Source organism: Callithrix jacchus, chromosome 1, assembly GCF_049354715.1.
Source record: "Callithrix jacchus isolate 240 chromosome 1, calJac240_pri, whole genome shotgun sequence".
In the NCBI taxonomy this organism is placed as follows: Eukaryota; Metazoa; Chordata; class Mammalia; order Primates; family Cebidae; genus Callithrix; species Callithrix jacchus.
The window spans coordinates 201,095,776-201,118,722 of NC_133502.1; the positions used below are offsets into that span (position 1 = coordinate 201,095,776).

The 22,947-nt window shown below is 53.7% G+C and overlaps 1 protein-coding gene across 9 annotated transcripts; it reads right to left on the bottom strand.

The window, feature by feature from the left end:
• Positions 1-4,869: 4,869 nt before the first annotated feature.
• On the bottom strand, positions 4,870-22,430 carry GAL3ST1 (galactose-3-O-sulfotransferase 1). Of its 9 annotated transcripts, XM_078338200.1 has the most exons (6): positions 22,248-22,430; positions 18,765-18,879; positions 13,653-13,748; positions 13,405-13,475; positions 7,778-7,917; positions 4,870-6,307 (listed from the first exon to the last, which is right to left on the bottom strand). In XM_078338200.1, the coding sequence occupies exons 5-6, from the start codon at positions 7,906-7,908 to the stop codon at positions 5,167-5,169; spliced, it is 1,272 nt and encodes a 423-aa protein (XP_078194326.1). In that variant the 5' UTR covers positions 7,909-7,917; positions 13,405-13,475; positions 13,653-13,748; positions 18,765-18,879; positions 22,248-22,430; the 3' UTR covers positions 4,870-5,166. The 9 variants fall into 9 exon arrangements, with proteins under 9 accessions (XP_078194326.1, XP_078194336.1, XP_078194337.1 ...); XM_078338210.1 differs by lacking the exon at positions 18,765-18,879; XM_078338211.1 differs by lacking the exons at positions 13,653-13,748; positions 18,765-18,879.
• Positions 22,431-22,947: the final 517 nt, after the last annotated feature.

Genomic DNA, 22,947 nt, shown 5'->3' on the forward strand with positions numbered 1-22,947 from the left:
TCCGGTGACCCCCACAGTGTAAGACTGCTACCCTTTTGGTTCTTGGACAGCTTGTAGTAGTCTAAACTTTCCTTATGATATTTGACGGGAGTTCCTGCCGAGGTTAGGAAGCGTCTTTCCTTCCTAACCTCGTATGGCAGCATGAGCATGCAGAACCAGGTCAGTATATTTGGAATCTTGTATTTAATCTCTTTGCTTTTCATAATTTTAGAGCTTGAGTGAGGGCTACTAGTTCGGCCAGCTGGGCACTAGTCCCAGGAGGAGGGAATTGCTTTCAAGCACTGTTCGATCACTGACTACTGCATATCCTGCTTTTTGAACTCTATTTTCCATAACGGAACTTCTGTCAGTGTATAGGTTCAGGTCAGGATTGGCTAGAGGAGTATCTGAGAGCCTCTCGAGCCGCATAGTTCTGAGCTATAACCTGCTGACAGTCATGTTCTGTCTGCTCCTTCTTCAGGAAGAAAAGTAGCTGGGTTGAGGGCTGCACATGCCTGGCTCATGGCAAAGGCATGCACATAGGCAGAGGCCTTGCTGAGTCCCAGGACAGTCCCCCTTATCCCTGCATGGGTGTAATGAGCAGACCTGCCTCTTCTGCAGGGTGGGGCCTCCCCAGCGCCCCACACACCACAGGCTGGAGCTTGAGCCACAGGGGTAAAGTCAGGAACTCTCCCCTGCTCTTGTCCCCTCCCACTGTGTCCCTGCTCCCAGCACCTCTGGCCCATCTTCTTTCTTTCTTACAAGACAGAGTCTTGCTTTGTCGCCAGGCACCAGGCTGGAGTGCAGTGGTGCGATTTCAGCTCACTGCAACCTCTGCCTCCCAGGTTCAGGCAATTCTCCTGCCTCAGCCTCCCAAGTAGCTGGGACTATAGGCCCGCACCACCACACCCAGCTAATTTTTGTATTTTTTTAGTAGAGACGGGGTTCCCCCATATTGGCCAGGATGGTCTTGATCTCTTGACCTTGTGGTCCACCCACCTTGGCCTTCCAAAGTGCTGGGATTACAGGCATGATCCACCATGTCCGGCCCCCTTCCTTCCTTCCTTCCTTCCTTCCTTCCTTCCTTCCTCCCTCCCTCCCTCCCTCCCTCCCTCTCCCTCCCTTCCTTCCTTCCTTCTTTCCTTCCTTCCTCCCTCCCTCCCTCCCTCCCTCCCTCCTTTCCTTCCTTCCTTCCTTCCTTCCTTCCTTCCTTCCTTCCTTTCCTTCCTTCCTTCCTCCCTCCCTCCCTCCCTCCCTCCCTCCCTTCCTTCCTTCCTTCCTTCCTTCCTTCCTTCTTTCCTTCCTTCCTTCTTTCTTTCCTTCCTTCCTTCCTTCCTTCCTTCCTTCTTTCCTTCCTTCCTTCCTCCCTCCCTCCCTCCCTTCCTTCCTTCCTTCCTTCCTTCCTTCCTTCTTTCCTTCCTTCCTTCCTTCTTTCCTTCCTTCCTTCCTTCCTTCCTTCCTTCTTTCCTTCCTTCCTTCCTTCCTTCCTTCCTTCCTTCCTTCCTTCCTTCTTTCCTTCCTTCCTTCCTTCCTTCCTTCCTTCCTTCCTTCCTTCTTTCCTTCCTTCCTTCCTTCCTTTTTCCTTCCTTCCCTCCCTCCCTCCCTCCCTCCCTCCCTCCCTTCCCTCCCTCCCTCCCTCCCTCCCTTCCTTCCTTCCTTCCCTCCCTCCCTCCCTCCCTCCCTCCCTCCCTTCCTTCCTTCTTTCCTTCCTTCCTTCCTTCCTTCCTTCCTTCCTTCCTTCCTTCCTTCTTTCCTTCCTTCCTTCCTTCCTTCCTTCCTTCCTTCTTTCCTTCCTTCCTTCCTTCCTTCCTTCTTTCCTTCCTTCCTTCCTCCCTCCCTCCCTCCCTCCCTCCCTCCCTCCCTTCCTTCCTTCCTTCCTTCCTTCTTTCCTTCCTTCCTCCCTCCCTCCCTCCCTCCCTCCCTCCCTCCCTCCCTTCCTTCCTTCCTTCCTTCCTTCCTTCCTTCCTTCCTTCCTTCTCTTTCTTTTTGAGATAGAGTCTTCTTGCTCTATCACCCAGGCTGGAGTACAGTGGCATGATCTCAGCTCACTGCAACTTCCTCCTTCTAGGTTCAAGCAATTCTCCTGTCTCAGCCTCCTGAGTAACTGGGATTACAGGTGCGAGCCACCACACATGGCTAATTTTTGTATTTTTAGTAGAGACAGGGTTTCACTATGTTGGCCAGGCTGGTCTCAAACTCCTGACCTCAAGAGATCTGCTCACCTCAGCCTCCCGAAGTGCTGAGATTACACACATGAGCCATCTCACCCAGCCTTGGCCCATCTTCTTCAAGCTGGTTTCTGAGTATTTTTCTCCTCTGCCCCAAAGCCTCCCTGGGCACCTTGTTACCCTCACTAGAATGAGGGTAAATGCCTTCATCTGGACTCAAGGCCCTTTTGGGTCCCTCCTGAGCTGATTTCCTTCCCTTCTCCCTTGTCTCAGGTCCCTTGCCTCCTCTCCATTCTCCTTCCAGCATTTTCTTCTGCTGCTCCCTCTCCCTGGAATGCCTTTCTTGCAACACCCTGTAAGTTACATCTTTGATTAATAAAAATGAGGAAGGCTAAGCATGGTGGCTCATGCGTTTGCTTGATTAATTGATTAATCCCACACTCTAGGATGGTGAGGCAGAGGACTGCTTGAGGCCAGGAGTTGGAGACCACTCATCCTTATGAAAAACCAAAGGTGGGGGCAGCTATCTCATGAATTTGGGTCAGTAACAGCTTTTCCTATCAATAGTCTTAGCTACTGTCAGTGGGTTTTCCCCCTTATTTCCATATGAATTACAGGCTTCAAGAGTGTGCTGCAAAGAACATTATTCCTTGCCACAGAGAACATTATGAAGGTGCAGGCAGTGGCTCTAAGGGATTGGTGGGGTCAAATCTCTCGGGTGACAGACTGTCCTGGTTGCCTGGGACTGAGGGGTTTCCTGAAAAATAGGAGTTTCAATTCTAAAACCAGGATAGGCCTAGAAAACAGGGACGGTTGGACATCTTAACTCTTCCCCACACTGTTAAGGCCAGAAGCTCACTCCTAGGAAGCATTAATCCAAGCCCAGTGACAGGTTAACAGCTGACTGGCATGGATTTGAATTCTGACTCTGGCACTAATTTGCTGTGTAACTTTGGGTAGGCCACTTAACCTCTCTGAGTTTTGGTCTAAAAGCTGACAGGTTGAATATATTTGGATAAGGTATGCAAGCACCTGGCCTGGAACCTGACATCAATAGGCCTCCAATGAAGAGTCACTTGAAGGTAGGTGTAGTGGCATGCTCCTCCAGCTATTGCGGGGAGGCTGAGGCAGGAGGATTGCTTGAGCCCGGGAGTTTGAGACCAGCCTGGACAACATAGTGAGTTCCTGTCTCAAAAAGAAAAAAAAAAAGTCACCTGATGGTGGTTTCTGCTCTCCAGACCTGGATGCTAGCTCCTAGCTAAAAGACTGAAAGTCCTGTGCCCCGGGACTTTCCCTCCCGCTGGGGATGCTGAATGAGGCAGATGGTTAGAGCTGGGCGTGTCCACACCCTAGTCAGTCACACCCAGCCTGCACTGGCTTCTCGGCAGCCATCTTCCCCTCTGGATATGAACCCCCAGGAGGAATGCGTGGACTTGTTTTTGTTGGGGTGGTTTTTGTTTTGTTTTGTAGAGATGGTATTTCCCCATCTAGCCCAGGCTGGGCTCACTCGATCCACCCACTCCAACCTCCCAAAGTGCTGGGATATTACAGGCAGGCACTAATAACAAGCTGGCTAGCTTGTGGACCGCTGTATGCTCAGAGCAGCTCAAGGCTGGGGGCGCACAACAGGGATTTGCTGGGTATCAATTCTTTTGTTTTTGATTAATTGAATGGAATCTCATGGTGGAGCGGGGAAACCCAGAGCTTGTTGGTGGGGCAGAGTACAGGCAGGTGTGGGGGGCGGCCTGGGGTGGAGGAGGTAGAAGTGGGAGGGGCAGGTAGAGACAAGTGAGGCAGGCTAGGAGCCAGGGACCAGCAGGGTTGGAGGGGGAGGGTGGAGGAGGGGAGAGACAGGCGCTGGAAGTGGGAAGGGTTTGGGGTCCCTGGGAGATGGTTTGAGTCCCTGATCTCATACGTTCTGTGACGTGACCTCCAGCAAATCCCTTCCCCTGTCCGAATGTCAGTTCCCAAATCTGTAAAATGGGATGGTAATTATGACAACCTCAGTTACTGTGAGGATTAATGAAGTCTGTGCAAGAAGCCTTTAGCGTGGGCCCAGGGCCTCCCTCTTTTTCTCTCTCTTCTGATCTGGCCACACCCTCTAGCCGCCCAGCCCCCTGCTCTAGGCCTACCACTTGCTGTGTGATCTTGTGAAGTGATTGTCCCCTTTCTGTCTCTAGCATGTGACAATAACAATCCCTAGGTCGCTGAGTTTTGGTGAAGATGAGTTGAAATAATACCCATAGCCTAGTGCTGGGTACACAGTCAGAGTGAGTGGCTGTTGTACTCCTTAGGATGATCACACACAGACATGCACACAAGCACATGCATACACACATGTGCACATACGCATATATGTGCCCACACATGCACGTGCGCCCACAGATGCACACATGCACAGGTGTGTCCACACACGTGAACACACGCACATGCTTGCCCATACACACGCATACATACACACGTGCCCGCACACAGGCATGCCCACACACATACACACACGCACATGCGTGTTCACACACACATACACACATGCACACATGCTTTTCCAGGCTTTGGTAGCTTATGGGAGTCCCTGAACAACACAGGACTATAGCACATAGCAAATACACATTGAATCCCTGCCACCCCACTGGGCTTTGCCCACAGACTCACCCAGGCACCACCCTGCTCTCTTGGGGGCCCCCCACCCCAACCCCTACCCCGTCACCACCACTGAGGCTGATTAACAAAAACACATCAACTTCCTTTACTTCTGAGGTCTCCCCTTTAAGGGAGGCAGAAATAGAACATTCTTTTTCGGGGAGAGAAAGGGGTTTAATAAAAACCGGTATAATTAGTTAAATACTGATCTCGGTTAGGCCCTCTCGGTGTGTGGGCCCAGTCTTGGATGGCTGCATCCCCCAGGGAGCCCCCCTCACCTCGGGGTCCGAGGTGGCACCAGGAGGGGGCTGGAGGTGGCCAGCACCAGCGGCTTCCTGCTCAGCTCCCTGAGGCAGGCCGGCCGCTGGGCGGTGGGACGTCACCACCGCAGGAAATCGCGAATGAACTTCCAGAGCTTGGTGACCCACAGGTTGACGCCCAGGTCCATCAGGTACTGGATCTCGGGCGTGAGCATGCGCCGGCAGAGCTGTGCGTGGCGCTGCCCGATGCTCTTCTTGAGGTTGTAGCCCAGGATGGACTTGGTGCCCAGCGGCTGCCAGGGCTGCATGGTGTCGTCCTGGATGGCAGCGGCATCCACGGCGTGGCCCCCGTCGATGCAGATGGTCCGCATGCGCTCGTTGGCATGGCGCAGGGCGGCCACCTCGCGGGCCATGCGTTCCCGCCCGAAGGCCTCCACCTTGCGCCAGAAGCTGGCGTTGAAGTGGCGGTAGAGGCGGGCGTCCAGCATGTTCCAGGTGGTGGCGCGCCCATACAGCTCCCCGGAGAGCCGTGGCACCGGCGAGTCGCGGCGCGCATTGAGCTTGAAGTAGAGCACGTCCTCCAGCTCCCAGCACAGCAGGTCCTTCAGCAGCACCAGCGACTCGTCGAAGTACTCCTGCAGCAGCACCAGGTGGAAGCGGCGCTCCACCTCCAGGATGTGCTCCTGCACCTGCGGGCTGCGGGGGTCCAGGCCGCTGTCGTAGCCCAGGTCGAAGAAGAGTAGGTTTCGGAGGTAGTGGGCATTGAAGCCGTTGGGGTCATAGTAGCGATCGGGGTCTTGCAGGAACTCGGCCAGCTTGTCAGCGCCCGAGAGCTTCCACGTGAGGGGCACCACCGGCCCGAAGTAGTGGAAGGAGGACTCGAACAGGCGAGCGGGGTCGCGGAGCACCGTGATGAAGGTGGCGTTGGGCGGCACCAGGCCGCGCACCTCGTCGTAGTGGAAGCGCATGTGGTTGCAGATGATGTTGAAGCAAGCCCCGGGCCGGTAGTCCTGCACCAGGCTGCGGGCAAAGAAGGTCGGGTAGTCGAAATCGTTGCGGCCGTTCGGGAAGGCGAACTTGAGCCTGTGCTTCTGGCCGAAGCGGAAGAGGATGTTGAGGAGGGTGCTGCTGGCCGTCTTGTGCGTCTTCAAGAACACGATGTTGTGCCGCGGCTGACACTCTCCCGCTGAGCTGTTGGCTCGGGTCACTGCCTCTGGCTCAACCAGGGGTGGAGAGCAGGACGCTGCAGCCTCTGGGGTCCTGCCGGGGACAGAGAGATGGGGAGAGCCTCAGGGGCCTGCTGGGGCCCTCAGGACTCTGGTAGCTAGAGAGGGAGATTGTTGGGACAGTGGTGGCAAAGGAGCTAGGACAGTGGGACCTGTGGGGCCTGAGTCCAGGATGGGTGCCTGGATGGGTGGTTTGGCCTCTCTGGCCTCAGTTCCTCCTCTGTGAAATGGGGACAATAACAGGCTCTGTTCATGGTATTGTGAGATGACACACACAGGCTCCCGTCTCATTCATGGCCACTGTGTTGCTTGTATCATGAATCAGTATCAGCTTGGGCCACAGTAAATTGCCATATTTTTTTTTTTTTTTGAGACAGAGTCTTACTCTGTCACCAGGAGCCAGGCTGGATGGTGAGATTTTAGCTCACTGCAACCTCCGCCTCCCAGGTTCAAGCAATTCTCCTGCCTCAGTTTCTGGAGTAGCTGGGATTACAGACGCACACCACCACACCCAGCTAATTTTTGTATTTTTAGTGGAGACAGGGTTTCACTATGTTGGCCAGGATGGTCTTGATCTCTTGACCTCGTGATCCACCCGCCTTGGCCTCCCAAAGTGCTGGGATTACAGGTGTGAGCCACTGCGCCCGGCAAGAAATTGCCATTTTATAGGACAAAAATGGTCAGTTTTTGTAGAAATTTGCGGTTTTCTCTATTTCAACCTAATATCATCAACCACTGGTATTGCACCAGCTACAGGCTGTGTAGGGTCTATGCAGAGCAGCCCCATGAGGAGGCGGGAGAGCCTGGTTCTCAGGAGCTGGGCCTGGAGTCAGGCAGACCCCAGTTTGAATCCACGCCCATGGACAGGTCGCCCGACTGTGGCCCCACTGGAGTCTCAGATGATGCTACTCCGAGCCCTGTATACAGACAGTGTTACCTGATTCTCATGCCCCATGAGGAAGGCTCTGTTTGTTTGTTTGCTTTGTTTTGTTTTGTTTTTTTGAACAGAGTCTCACTCTGTTGCCTAGGCTGGAATGCAGTGGCGCAATCTTGGCTCACTGCAACCTCTGCCTCCTGGGTCCAAGCGATTCTCCTGCCCAGCCTCCCGAGTAGCTGGGATTACAGACAAACCATACCCAGCTAATTTTTGTATTTTTAGTAGAGACAGGGTTTCATCATGTTGGCTAGGCTGGTCTTGAACTCCTGACCTCAGGTGATCTGCCCACCTCAGCCTCTCAAAGTGCTAGGATTACAGGTGTGAGTCACCGCTTCTAGCCGAAAGGCTCTGTTATTATTCCCACTTCACAGATGGGTACATCAAGGTTCAGGGTTACATGGTAAGTTCTGCCATCAGTGGAATTTCTGTCTGGCAAAGCATGGTGCAGGGTGCAGAGTGGCTGCCCAAGATCACGGGGGCAGGCCCTGTGGTAATTATGGGGCCCCATGGGTGGGGCGCCATCCCTCCCCCCACCATACCCATCATCTGCCCAGCTGGACCACTCACGTGGGGGCCAGGCCGGCGTGCAGCGGGGGCACAACATAGGAGTACAGCAGCAGCAGGAAACTGGTGAAGAGTGCGCCCAGCACCAGCCCCTTAGCCATGGACTCCCAGTGCTTCTTCTGCGATGGCAGCATCTCAGGCACCTGTGGGGGCAGCACACAGTGGGCAAGTGTCAGGAAGTTGGCCCCAGGGCACACCCAAGACTACCCACACCTGGCATCCGAGACCTGCCTTTGCCTGCTCTGTGGCCCCCCAGCAGGGTCCAGACAGGGACAGAGAGATGCTGGAGAGACCGAGAGGCAACCACCTGGAAAGAGACAGCCCCAGGGCTGCAGAGACAGTGGGTGAAGCCACTCAAACAGAGGTTGGGGAATGGGGCAGGGAGAAGGTTGACATTTAAAAATTAAAATGAACCAGGTAGCAGAACCAGGGCCTCAGACTTTCCACTCCTTTTAAGTTTTAAGCTGGCTGATAATAAAAGAAAAAGAAGAAAAATAAGGTAACAAAGATTTGTTACCTTATTTTTTAGTTATCTTGTCTTCTGATTCTTTTTCTTTTCTTTTTTATAAAAATACGTATTTTTAAAAATTCTTTGATTTTACTTTAAATTCTCCCAAATCCTGAAGTTATCTTATTGTTTATACCTTTTAGGTCATCATAATGAAATAATTCTCTTTTTTATATTTTAATTTTTTTTTTTTTTTTTGAGACAGAGTCTTGCTCTGTCGCCAGGTGCCAGGCTGGAGTGCAGTGGCACGATCTTGGCTCACTGCAACCTCTGCCTCCCAGTTTCAAGCAATTCTCCTGCCTCAGCCTCCCGAGTAGCTGGGACTACAGGCGCACACCACCACAACCAGATAATTTTTTTGTATTTTTAGTAGAGACGGGGTTTCACCATGTTGGCCAGGATGGTCTCAATCTCTTGACCTTGTGATCCTCCCAGCTTGGCCTCCCAAAGTGCTGAGATTACAGGCGTGAGCCACTGTGCCTGGCTATTTTAATTTTTTTAAAATTAGAGACACAGTTTCGCCACATTGCCCAGGCTGGTCTTGAACTCCTGGGTTCAAGCAATCCACCTGCCTTGGCCTCCCAAAGTGCTGGGATGACAGACATGAACCATCGCACTCGACCACAAAACACTTTTCTAAGGAAAAAGGCTGGGCACAGTGGATCATGCCTGTCATCCTGGCACTTTGAAAGGATGAGGCAGGTGGAGTGCTTGACCCAGGAGTTCAAGACCAGCCTAGGCATATGGCAAGACCCTCTCTACAAAAAAAAATTTTTTTTTTTTTTTAATTCACCAGGTGTGATGGCACATGCCTATAGTCCTAGTTATCTGGAAGGCTGAGGCAGGAGGATTGCTTGAGCCTGAGTTCCAGTGAGCCATGATTGTGCCTCTGCACTCCAGCTCTGGATGACACAGTTAGACCCTGTTTCAAATAATAAGAAGGAAAAGAAGACTGTCTCCCAGTGCTCTGTGCTCCCCCAGGCTTGAGCCAGAGCTGTCTACAGGGAAGGCCAAGGGCTCTCTGGGCCTGAATCCTTCACTTTTCAGAAGCCTCAGCCAGCCCTACTTGTCCCATGTTCCACCAGTCCCACAGTGGTAAGGGCGACATGCCCAGTAAGAGGCCAAGGCTGTTCTCTCTTCACTGGCCCTTGTGCCCCCAGAGTCTGTAGGGGTGGCTGATCGAGAAACTGAGGCTCACAGCTGGGAAAAAGCGGGCTCAGTTTACACAGCTGGCCAGGCCTCTGCCTACACACCCACCCACTTTCCAATTGCCAGCTGGTAGGGTTGCCCAGTTCAATTTGAATTTCAGATAAACAAGGAATACAATTTTCTATAGTATAAGTATATTCCAAATATTTCACGGGACATAGTTACACTAAAAGTTATTCAAGGCCGGGCACTGTGGCTCATGCTGGTAATCCCAGCACTTTGGGAGGCCGAAGCAGGTGGGTCACCTGAGGTCGGAAGTCAGAGACAAACCTGACCAACACGGTGAAACCCTATCTCTACTAAAGATACAAAAATGAGCTGGGCATGGTGGTGTGTGCCTATAGTCCCAGCTACTCAGGAGGCTGAGACGGAAGAATTGCTTGAACCCAGGAGGTGGAGGTTGCAGTGAGCCAAGATCATGCCACTGCTCTCAAGCTTGGGTGACAGAATGAGGCTACATCTCAAAACAAAAAAAATTATTCAAACTTCAAGTTTAACCAGATGTCCTGGCGGTTGGATTATTGTTCTTTCTTTGTTTTATTTTTTAATTTTAAAATATGTGTATTTTATATTATTTTTGAGATGCCCAGGCTGGTCTTGAACTCCTGGGCTCAAGCAATCCTCCCACCTTGGTCTCCCAAAGTGCTGGGATTACAGGCATGAGCCACCGTGCCCGGCCTGTTGTTGTTGTTTGTCTGGGGGAGATGATCTAAGTGTGGCAACCCTATCAGCAGGGGAGTAAGATGTGGGCTGTGAGGGGGAGTTCAGGCTGAGGAACTGGAGTCCGGGAGACAGCTATAGCTTGGGGAGCCTCCCTGCCTCCTCTTAGTTGCAAAGCCAGGGCCCCAAACTTTTCATTCCATCATACTCTTGGCCCGAATTTTCATTCCTGTCCTGGCTCATACTGCACTGTGCCCTGGACCCCTGAAGCCAGGAAAAGTCACATGGGCTAATGACTACATGCGCGGCATTATCATCACTGTCCCTGAAGGCAGAAGCCAGTCAGCCTGCCTGGGGGAGGGTCACACACGTATTCCCTGGAAAAGTTACGCTGAGGTGGGAGGATCGCTGGAGCCTGGGGGGCAGAGGTTGGCAGAGGTTACCGTGAGCCAAGGTCATGCCACTGCACTTCAGCCTGGGCAACCAGAGTGAGGCCCCATCTCAAAAAAAAAGGCAATAATTGTTAGCATGTAAACAAATATGTTAACACATTTGTTATTTAACATATGAAGAAGCTTGCAAAGTAGGATAAATCTGCCAGCCATGGAGGGGCCCTAGCACCAACCATAGGCTCTGGGACCCTGAGCCTGTGTTTCAATCCAGCACTGTGGTTTCAGACAAGCCAAGAACCCTCATGGAGTCTCAGTTTCTCATCTGTAAAATGGGAAAGCTGGTCGCGCCCCTAGCTGTACTCTGGAGCTAAGCAAAGCAACCAGCACAGAGTAATCACTTAGCAGTACCCCTCCTGAGGCCCAGTGTGGGGGCGGGGCTCCCACAAAGCACAAACCTACCACAGCCTCAAGCACCCCTTCAGCCTCCCCCTCCCCAGGGGCCCAGCAGAGAACAGGGCAGAGTCGTGGGCCAGATCACAGTCCACACTCTGGGCCTCAGTTTCTCTGACTTTAAGATGAGGAGGGATTAGGATTCCTGTGGCAGGCCCTCTGAAAATCCAAAGGATCCACCCTGCCCCAGCAGCCCCACTCACCAGGGTACCTTCCGGAATCTGGGAAGCAGCAACAGTGGAGACGCTGAGGTCCAGGCCCTGCAGCAGGGGGCAGACCAACCTCTCTGCCTGCCAATCAGGCTCTACCTGGCCCCACCCAGGACAGTTTCTCCACCCCCCCATCCCATTATTGTTACACCCATTTACTCACTCATTTCATTCTCCCATTTGCCTTTTTTTTTTTTTTTTTTTGAGATGGAGTCTCCCCTATGTTGCCCAGGCTGGAGGGTAGTGGTGCAGTCTCGACTCACTGCAGCCTCCACCTCCTGGGTTCAAGTGATTCTCCTGCCTCAGCCTCCTGAATAGCTGGGATTACAGGTGCCACCACACCTGACTAACTTTTGTATGGTAGTAGAGACAGAGTTTCACCGTGTTGGCCAGGCTGGTCTCAAACTCCTGACTTCAAGCGATCCACCTGCCACAACCTCCCAGAGCGTTGGGATTACAGGCGTGAGCCACTAAAAACCCAGCCCCCATTTGCTATTTCTCAAACCTTGTCAGGCCCCCTCCAAGTGTGCTGGGTGCTGCCAGCTGCTGAGGCTTGGGCCATCCCTCCTAGGTTTACTTTTGAGCCCCTGTTAGAAGCCAGGCCCAGGGCAGGGACCTGCCTCTCCAGAGCATCTAACTGACCCTTCTCAGCTGCTACTTAGTGGATATCACTCCACCCCCCCACCCCACTGTCACCTCCATTTTGGTAGATGGGAAAGGTGAGCTTCCAGGAGTTGACAAAGCTTGCCCAGGGTCATTCAGCAAAGGCAGGGCAGGGCAGGAATTCGAGCCCAGGTCTATGGACCTCTAACGTGCAGCTTCCTGCATTGTCCACGACAGCCCCTGCCTGATGTGTCCCGAGCCCTGTCCCAAGCGAGGGGAAGGAAGGAGGGAAAGTTGCATTGCAGAAAGCGGGGGATGCGGGGAAGGGGGACAGGAAGCTCTGTCCTGGGATCATGGGAGGGTTCAGTCTCTGTGGGCTGAGCCAGCAGTCAGGATAAGGGGAAGGAAGCAGAGGGGGCCCTGACGTCTCGTCCCTCCTGTGCCAGCTACCTGAGGGGTCCAAGGCTGGTCATGCCTTTCCTGTGTAGCCACTGTGAACTTTGGGTATGAAGCTATGAACCTTACCCTCCCTGAGCCTCCGTCTCCTTGTGTGTGCAGTGGACACACAACAGCAAGATCAGGGCACACAGGGCCCTCTGTGATCACAGGCAGAGCCCCTGGGCAGACCGAGGTCAGGAGAGGAGCTAGCTGGCAGCCAGGAGCCTGGCTTGAGGGAGGACGGTCACTAGGCTAAAATTTAAAAATAAAATTCAAAAACGTTTAAACAATAAAATCAACAAGAAAGAAAAAAACTTAAATGAATTTAGTGTTTAGGCTTGGGTTCCATCTCCAAGATAGCTCATTACGCATATGCATATATTCCAAAATCTGAAAAATCTGAAATCCGAAACACTTCTGGTACCAAATATTTGGGATAAGAGATACTCAACCCTGTACCAGCCGTCCCTCCATCACAGGGTGCTGTGCGGATCCTCTGCATTCCACAAGGAAAGCACCCAGCCCGGGGCTGGCACAGAGCTGTCATCAAGCAGGACCTGCCATCATTGTCATCATCATCATCATCATGTTCCCAGGGTCCCAGCCATAGCCCGGGGCTGGCACAGAACTGTCATTAAGCAGGACCTGCCATCATTGTTATTATCATCATCATCATCATCATTATGTTCCCAGGGTCCCAGCCATAGCCCTATCAACGTGTGTGCAGGCCGGAAGACCAAGAGGCAGGGAAGCTGAGCCTCAGTGTCCTGAGAGGGCAAGAACACTTTCAGGGTTACACAGCAGCAGCAGAGATGGGACTAGAACCTGGGTCTCCCACCTCCTCCGCCCATGGTGGTGACAACCGCAGGCATTCAGGACAGATGGTCCCCTGTCACCAGCCCACCCCATCTATTCCTGTCCTTCTAGATTACACCCGTCACACTGGCTTGCATCAGTGCAGACAGCTGGCAGCAGGCCAGGCCCAGCCATCCTCCTGTTCAGCTGAACCGACACCCTCCAGGGAATGAAGGAGAAACAGGACTTGCTCCCCCAGTTATGCACACAGGGAAACCTTCTGGCTTAGAGCATCACCACCAGGCAGGCCTCAGGGTGTCCTACTTCCCTGTGACCCCTGTGGCAGAGCAGAAGAGGTACACTCACCTCTGGCTATGGCTGCTCCTTTCCACCGGCTGCCTGAGCCACGTCCATCTCCCAGGCTGCCTCTGCGGTCACTGGGAGACAGGAATGCTCCAATGACACCCAGCAGCAAGCTGGCTGCCTCCCTCCCACTCTAGTGGTGTGAATATTCATGAGTTTCCTTCCTGGGGATAGCAAGTGGCACACCCCAGTACCCTGCAGGTGTTGCCCTGGCCCTCTGCCCCCACTGGACAGCCCTGGCCAGTGCTTACCTCTCTCTGGACCCCAACAAGCAAGCAGCTCTTTCATGCAAGGGCATGGAAAGATTCCAGGTATCCTTGGGCCAAGGACACAGCAACCACAGAACCCTGCAGAGAGCCCAGAACAGGCTCTAAGCCTGAGTGAGGGACAGGGAGGTAAATGTGGTGTGGGGTGCAAGAGGGCTGATTGCTCCACCTACTGCATTTCGTGTAGGTCTCACGGTTTATGAATCAAGCACCTCTGTTAATCTACTCTCCTGGTGAAGAAACCAAAGCTCAGAGAAGTAACGTCACTGGCTCAAGGTCACACAGCTAGCAGAAAGCAGACAAAGCCGGAGTGCATACCATCCAGGGCTTAAAGATGCTGAGACACAACCAAGGACTAAGGTTTATCCAAAATCTGTGAGACTCCAGAAGGATGAGTAACAAACTCAGCCCGGAAGGCTTCCAGGAGGCAGAGCGTCTGACCAGGGCTCAGAAGATGAGTCTGGCAAGATAACACTTCCTGAGCTCTGAATCTTTCATCAAAGAGGGTGTCCTTGCGGGGCCTGGTGGCTCATGCCTGTAATTCCAGCACTCTGGGAGACCAAGGCGGGCAGATCACGAGGTCAGGAGTTCAAGACCAGCATGACCAACATGGTGAAACCCCGTCTCTACTAAAAATACAAAGTGTGGTGGCACTTGCCTGTTGTCCCAGCTACTGGGGAGGCTGAGGCAGAAGAATCACTTGAACACAGGAGGCACAGGTTGTAGTAAGCTGAGATCGTGCCACTGCACTCCAGCCTGGGCAGCAGAGCAAGACTATCTCAAAAAAAAGAGGTGTCCTGCTTCTACCTCTATCCCTGGTTGAGGAATGGTGATACACAGACACTCTGGACCAGCTCTGCAGGATTTGGGCTTATTGGAGATGCAGAGCCTCCCCAGGACCTTGGCAGGAAGAGGCAGTTCTAGGTGCCCTGGCCCTAAGCCCAGGAACCCTAGGACTCTGCTTAGGCACTTGAATTTTAGGTTCAGGTCAGTTGTCTCAACTTTGTCCATGGACAGAGGGTCTCCTTTGCCCAGAAAGGCCTCCTCCATCCTCCCTTCAGCACTGCTGCCTAGAGCCCCATCACGAACCAGGCAGATAGCACCATCTAGGGACCCAGGTGCCACCATCAATTAATGATCATTATTGTGACAGTCATTCGCCCCCCCCAATAAGCACTTTCATAGGTTAAGCAGCTGCCAGGCTCTTCCACAGAACGGTGGGCATCCTCACTTGCTCTGAGTCGCCCTTTCCCTCAAAGCCTCGCCAGTCCAGGAGCAGCCCCCAATCACCCATGAAATACCAGAGCTTCAACTGCCACAAGGCAGGCCCAGAGTACCCGTCTCTCTAGGTGCTGGAGTCAGGTTTGGGACATGGTACGGAGTTGTTTTACCCAGCCTAACATCCCGCTGACCTTCTGCCCTTTGAGCTGAGCTAGCTTGAAGACAGCTTTCCAAGGGTGAGTCAGGGCAGAGCTGGCATCAAACTGCAGGGGTTGTCGTTTATGAGTGTGGACTCTGAACCCACAGGTCCACGGTCTATGCTTGGGACATCTCATGCATCATGCAGCCTCATAATCCTCTCTGGAGAGCTCCTGTTATTACCTCCATTTTATAGAGGGGTGAGGACCTCACCCAGTGAGAGTGAAGTGAGGGTAGGAGTGAGGGTAGGGGTGAGGAAGTGAGCAACTAGCCAAGGGAAGCAGAGATTTCCAAAGTAGGGAGTGCTGAAGGTAGACTGTGCTTCCAGCCCTGCCAGAGGGGTCTCTTCCCAGACTATTGATGACAACAGCTTTAGCTGGTTCTCCAACCGCACCCCAGGATTTTTTTTTTTTTTTGAGATGGAGTCTTGCTCTGCCGCCTAGGCTGGAATGAGTGGCAAGATCTTGGCTAACTGCCACCTCTGCCTCCTGGGTTCAAGCAATTCTCCTGCCTCAGCCTCCTGAGTAGCTGGGACTACAGGTGTGTGCCACAGTGCCCAGACAAAACTTTTTAAATGATAAAAGCAGTATACTGAAAGCTGGGCGCAGTGGCTCAAGCCTGTAATCCCAGCACTTTGGGAGGCTGAGGCAGGTGGATCACCTAAGGTCGAGAGTTCAAGACCAGCCTTACCAACATGGAGAAACCCCGTCTCTACTAAAAATATAAAATTAGTTGAGCGTGGTGGCATGCGCAGAGGTTGCACTAAGCCGAATTCGAGACCAGTAGCTGTAGTCTCCTGACCTCACGATCCACCCGTCTCAGCCTCCCAAAGTGCTGGAATTACAGGCTTGAGCCACTGCGCCTGGCCCCTGTTCTCCAATTTTTAAAGGCAGTTCTCTTCGCCTTGGCCACACGGCTAGACTACATTTCCCAGGCGCCCTTGCAGTTCAGTGTCCTCATGTACTGGGTTCTGGCCAATGAGATGTGAACAGAATGCCCGCTGATGAGGTTAAGTGGGTGGACCTTTTCTATAGTCTCCTTTCCCATTTACTGGATGAATGGAGCGGTCTCCAAGGATCTGGGCGGGGGCGGAACTGGGAGGAGCCTAGGCCTTTGCATCTCTACCCACCAATTGGATTTCAAGAAAACGAGAACGGAACTGACATTGTATTAAGCCTTTTAGAATTTAGTGTTTGTCTGCTACAGCAGCTAGCATTAACTAATATGCCTGTTTCCCTAGAATGAGCCACGCAGAGAGAAAAGCACATGTAAAGGCCCAGGGCAATTGAGAAACTAACGAACGTTCCACCTGACGGGAGTGCCCGGCGTGTGTCCGTATAAGAGGCTGGGTGGGCAGGGGAGAGACTACAGAGACAGCCAGAAAGTAGGGCAGGGTTAAGAGGAACATGCAGGGGCTGGGCGCGGTGGCTCATGCCTATAATCCCAACACTTTGAGAGGCCGAGGTGGGTGGATCACCTGAGGTCGGGAGTCTGAGACCAGCCTGGCCAACATGCTGAAACCCCATCTGTACTAAAAATACAAAAATTAGCCAGGTGTGGTGACATGCAGCTACCTGTTGGTCAGACCAGCCTGACCAACACGGTGAAACCCCGTTCTACTAAAAACACAAAATATTAGCTGGATGTGGTGGCATATGCCTGTAATCCCAGCTACTCAGGAGGCTGAGGCAGGAGAATCGCTTGAACCCAGAAGGCAGAGGTTGCAGTGAGGCGAGATCACGCCACTGCACTTCAGCCTGGGCGACAGAGTGAGATTCAGTCTCAAAAAAAAAGGGGGACATCATGCAGGGCTTTCAGGAAGCATGCTATCGAGTATGGCCTGGATCCTGCAGGCTGTAGGGAGGGCCCCTTGGGAGTGTCTTCAGCAGAGGAGTGAGCAGATGGGATTCCCATTGGGCTACTGGGTTAGAAATGAACTGTAGGAATGAGGAAGGAGTGGAAGGGGCAGGCCGACCTCCATGGTAGTTGTTATAGCTGTGCAGGTGTGACTTGGAGCAAGGAGAAGGCTAGGGGAGGACTGCAGCTGTCTGTAGACCACGCAAAGGCAGCATTCTGTTGGTGGCAGGGTGTGGAGGAGGGGAGGGAAGAGTTGCTGTTGGGTGACTGGCTGGCCGGGGGTGGAGCTAGTCCCTGAGTTGGGGAGGCCGAAAGAAGGCCAGGTTGAATGTTGGGGTGAAGTGGGTGGTATTCTGTTTGGAACATGCTGAGTCTGAGGGAGGTTTGGAATGATCATAGAATGCCTAAAGAGCAATAGGAGCAAAGAGGGGGTTTTTGGGGGAGGGAGAGGTAGGTAGGGACCTGGGCACAGAAGTGGGAACTGAGGCCATAGGAGTAGCTAGAGTCACCGAGGGAAGGGTGAGGAAGGACAGGGAGCCTGTGCCTTCGGAGCAGGATGAAGAAGAGCTCCCTAAGGTGATAAAAGAGGACAGTCAGGGCTGTATCAGAGTCTGCAGCACCGCTATTCCCCCATAAACCATTCCCCGGCCGGGCGAGGTGGTGCGCACCACCCAGCATTTTGGGGAGGCCAAGGCAGGCGGATAGCTTGAGCCCAGGAGTTCAAGACCAGCCTGGGCAACATAGTGAGACCCCGTCTGTACAAAAAATTTAAAAATTAGCCCACTGTGGTGGTGCAAGCCTGTAGTCCCAGCTACTCAGGAGGCCTCAGCAAGAGGACCCCTTGAACCCAGGAGTTTGAGGTTACAGTGAGCTGTGAACGTACCACTGCACTCCAAGCCTGGGCAACAGAGCAAGACCTATCTTAAAAAAACAAACCCCAAAAAACAAAAGCCATTCACCAACTGAGGCACATCCATGCTGTTTGCTCATATACACATACAGGAGGAACAGGGCTCTGGCAGAGAAAATGGTGGGTGAGTGTATCCCAGGGTTGCTTTCTGTAGCTGGAGGGGAATCCCATGGGGATATGGAAGGACGTTTTAGGAGTGGAGCAGGCCAGGTGTGGTGGCTCATACCTGTAATCCCAGCACTTTGGGAGGACAAGGTGGGCGGATCATGAGGTCAGGAGTTCAAGACCAGCCTGACCAACATGGTGAAGCCCAGTTCTTCTAAAAATACAGAAAATTAGCTGGGTGTGATAGCATGTGCCTGTAACCCCAGCTACTCAGGAGGCTGAGGCAGGAGAATCACTTGAACCCAGGAGGTGGAGGTTACAGTGAGCCAAGATCATGCCATTGCACTCCAGGCTGGGCTACAGAGCAAGACTCAAAACAAAACAAAACAAAAAAGAGTGGAGCAAAAAAATTCTCCCTATGGTGTTTGTACTGCAGATTTGACAGCAGCTATTACGGTCTGAGTGTGCCTCTTCTCAGACTCAGCAATCCACCTGCAGGAATATGGTTCAAAAATAATGTAACTATTAATTTGAGATGGGCGCATAAAAGTGGCCACTGCACTATCATTACCTCCAGTGCTCACAGAGCCTTTACCCCCATTTAGAAGATGAGGAAATTGAGGCTCAGAGAGGTTAAAAAAGAGTTGTCTGGCTGGGCACAGTGGCTCACGCCTGTAATCCCAGCACTTTGGGAGGCCGAGGTGGGCAGATCACCTGAGGTTGGGAGTTTGAGACTAGCCTGTCCCACATGATGAAACCTATCTCTACTATCAATACAAAAATTAGCTGGGTGTGGTAGCGCATACCTGTAATCCCAGCTACTTGGGAGGCAGGAGAATCGCTTGAACCCAGGAGGCGGAGGTTGTACTGAGCCGAGATCTTGCCATTGCACTCCAGCCTGGGCAACAAGAGCAAAACTGTCTAAAAAAAAAAGAGTTGCCTGATATTAAGCCTGGAATGCACTGTGTACAGAATAAACTTATTCATGTGGAGAAAATGTGTACATTCATACATGTGTGTAAGGGTGTGAAAAGATACTCAATTATAAATTCTAATTTCCTGGGGAGTAAGGCCATTTACTTTCTGGAACATATTTTGATTCTGTGATCACACACACACACACACACACACACCACACTTTACAAAAGAGCTTATATTGCTTTGGAAAAATAAATAAAGACATATCCACTTTGAAAATCTGCAGCCTGGCTGGAGGAAGAGGAAAAATTGGCTCATCTGAGCCCCACCTCTCCTCACTGTGTGGCCGAGGCAGATACACTGCCCTCTCTGAACCTCAGTGCACCAAGTGGGTTAGGGGCAACAGGCGCCTGGGACTGAGAAGGAGCTGGGGAGTATGGGTGGCACAGTGGAAGGAGCAGATGGGATAGGTTAGCCCTCCATCCAAGGGTACTGGGGAAGTGACTTCCAAGCATCCAGGAGCTTCCTCAATCTGAGCCCCTCTAGAATGGGGTGCTGGAGCAGAGAGGGGGAAGCCCACTCACTGGGGCATTTCAGCTGGATCCCAACTCGCTGGCTCAGAGGACCACTCCCAAAGTGTCAGCCCTGACATCTGGCCCCTGCTGCCCCCTAGGCTGCCCGCGTGGATACAGGTAGTAGCAGTTGAGAGAGAGAGTGTTTTTTGACAATTCAGAAAGCACTTTTTGATTATGCAGAATCATCTCTGCTGTTTCAAAGGGTAGCCACGTCTGTGACCTTGACAGACACCTTGACAGTCTCCCCTCCTAGCCCCATGTGATGTGTGGGGAAATTCAAGCTCACACATCAGAGCCTGATTGTGAGCACCTACACCACAAAGCCAAAAGGAGGAGAAAGGCCACAGCTCTTCCTGCTCTACTGCCTTGTCTGGGTAAATCACCCCACTTCCTGATGGCAGATTTGAGAAGCCTTAAAGAAGCTCTAACTGGGGAGCTGCAAGTCACAGCTTCACCAAGAAGTCAGTCACTTTGTCATTAGCTCCAAAAATGCTGAGAACCCGAGTTGAGTATGTAGGAGTCGATAGTATCAGTCTCTGTATCTTATAACATGCCTGAAATATTTTTTAAGATTGTTATACACTTGTTTGCATAAAACTATGTAACAATATAAGGGTCTGTGAAAAGGTACTGACACTTGCAATGCACAATGCTGGAGACAGATACAACCGCCTCTCCACTCCTGGAAACTCTCCTGGTAACTGCTCCCTGACGAGTTGGGTGACCTTGTGCAAGTGACTTTCCCTCTCTGAGCCTCAGTTTCTGAAAAAATGGCAGGTGCTATGACACTGTCACAGGCCTGCTGTGAGGCACGCAGAACCCTGCACACACTCAGCATTAGCTCCTCTGATCGATCATACTGTGATCTGCCTAGATCCCACCAGGTAAGGGAAGCAGGCTCTGCCTGTGCAGACTTATAGAAGGCCACCATCCCCATCCAAGGCCCTGGAACTCACAGGTGGGAAGGCAGGCATCCTCTGGGCCCCCACTTCCTCCCAAGATTGCCCCTCACCTGGTGATTCCAGCAGTCCCCAGCCTGATGACCCCTATGGGCACCTGGGCTCCATCCTGCTCTGCCCTGTTTGGAATCATGTGGAGCCCCTAAAAGGGCTCATCCAGTCAAAGTGAAGCAAGGAGCCCTCCACAAGCCCACAGCCGGGCCTAGAATTCCATTTCTGCATCATTCTCCCAGGTTAATCATTGCCTCTTTCACTGGGTGGCACACCTAGTCCCTCAGAACCCGGTGGGAGGGCCTGTGGGGGACACACTCCTCCCTTGCTGGGTGACACGAGGGCATCAGACCCATTAAGGGAAGGGGATGCATGAGGAGCAGGCATTCTCTGTCTGCAGGGAGCTTCCTCCAGGAAGGGCTCTGCTTGAGCAAGCAGGGAATGAAGCAGGCCGAGGTGGCAGCTGGGAACAGGGCTTTGTTGTCTCTGCTCCCAGGGTAGCAGCCTGCCCACCCGCTGAAGTGTCAGGCGGAGCTGGGAGCCAGGGAGGCGAGGGGGAGGGGTCCGGAGCTGAGGGTTTGGGGCAGCCCAGGCAGATCCAAAAGAGCAGGACCCCAGAGGAGCAGAGAGAGGTCATGGGTTGGGCTGGGGTCCTGAGATGGGGGCCAGGGCAAGACTCCTATGATTTGGAGTCAGCTCAGCTACCTCTGAGCCATGTGACCTTGGACAAGTCACTGAATCTCCCTGAGCCTCAGTATCCCCCTCTGGATAATGGGGAGAGGTATCAATGCCTCCTTCACAAGACAAGGAACAGTGCGCACAGTGGCTGCTCTGGCCCAGGCCTGCCCTCCTTTGCCCACTGCGTGACCCTGAACAAGCCTCACCCTCTCTGGGCCTCAGATCATCTCGTCAGTAAAGGAAGAGGTTGGATTTTCCCAACTGAAATGGGCAGTCCTCCACACCTCTCTTTCCTCTGGAGGATTCTCATGGCACCTCCCACCTGTCATCAAGGAAGCCCAGCGCGGGGGATCAGGTGTCAGGCCTGCTGCCCTCTCTCCCTTTCCCTCCTCCAGGTGTGGGTTATAGCAGCCAGACGTGCCATGAGGTCACCTCTCTGGGTGGGGCAGTTCCCATTGGGAAGGGCTCGGTCTGTAGTGTGCTCTGTGCTGGTACCAAAATGCTGGCCTAGCACTGAGGGGGCAGACCAAGCTGGACCCCCTTCCTGGGCACTGGCCTAGGAAACGGAAACTGTGGGATTTCCTATGGAACCCGTCCTGGATGCCAGGGTTTCCAGGTCCTGCCCTCCCAAACCTCTCCTTGGTGGCTTTGCTTCCTCTGGGGTACAGGTCAGGGACTTGCCCCAGCAGAGGGGACCCATCCCTTACTATGGTCTCCCGCTCCAGCTCTGACCTTTTTCCTGGGGAGAGCCTATGGAGACAGAGGAGATATCGGCCCATCCTCCCCTAGGGCTCAGGCCACTGTGTCCAGGATTAATCATTAACCACTCCCAGCTCCAGCCCAGCCCCAGCCCAGCCCCAGCAGCCTGCCTTCTGCCCCACCCATCCCACCTTCAGGGACTGAGAAGCCCTGGAAGGAGGGCTGGGGGGCTGGGGGAAAAACCAAGGGCAGGGAGAGCACCAATCTTCGCCCTCCCTGGCCCCTCCATCGGGCCACCCTCTGGTAGTGGGCAGGGGCACCCAGTGCCCGGAGCAGCCGTGCTGCACTCCTAGTCCCCTCCTCCGGCACAGGTCCCAGTTTGAGGGTTCGGGTAATGTGGGCAGTATCCCCAGGGAGTAGAGTGAGGCAGGGCTCAAGCTGGCAGTGCGTGCTGGAGCCCGGGACGTACCTTGTCCCCGTCCTCCTCCGCCTCAGCGTGGCTGGCTCGGCCCGGGCCGCGCCGCCCGGGCGCTCACTGGGCTGCGGGGCGCACCCGCCCGGGCCCCCCGCTCCACCAGGCCTGGTCCATGCCCCCACCCCCGCCGGCGCTGCCGCACCGCGCCCGCTCCCGGCCAGGTGCGGCCGCCAGCCTGGCCCGGCCTCCGGCGCCGGGGCCAATGGACGCCCCGGGCCCCGGCCCCCTCCCCGCCCCGGGCCAGCCCCCTCCCCGCCCGGTCCCGGCCCTTCTGCGCCCGCCCGAGACGCACAGAAGCAGCATTCAGCGCTCTGGGGCGCATCGCTGCGCCCCCGCCGCCGGCCCAACAAGGCCCGTTTGTCTCGGATGCGCCAACGGGGCCATTGTGCCGCCGCCAGCCCTCTGGCTCAAGGGAGCCCCCAGCCCAGGAGACTCGAGGATGCCCAGGCTTGGAGATGGTGGGGAGGGGAGCTAGGGCCCTGGGAAAAAGGTGCGGCCAGACCATTGCTTAACTTTGGTTGGGGGCCGTGGGGCCCTTAGGATCCAGAGGATCTATGGCTTCTTGCTCTAGGCAGTGCCAACTGGGGACAACACATTTTTGGCACTCATGGGAGTGGGGGGAGTTCAAGGAAGAGGCTGAGCTCCCGCTGGTCCTGCCACCTGGAGATTTCAGCTGTCACTCTCTAGGATGCCA

Excerpts from the sequence above, each read along its gene's own strand:
- GAL3ST1 (XM_078338217.1), bottom strand. The coding sequence starts at position 7,908 with ATGCTGCCATCGCAGAAGAAGCACTGGGAGTCCATGGCTAAGGGGCTG. Across the intron at positions 6,308-7,777 it reads CACGCCGGCCTGGCCCCCAC|GACCCCAGAGGCTGCAGCGT; the intron begins GTGAGTGGTCCA and ends TGTCCCCGGCAG.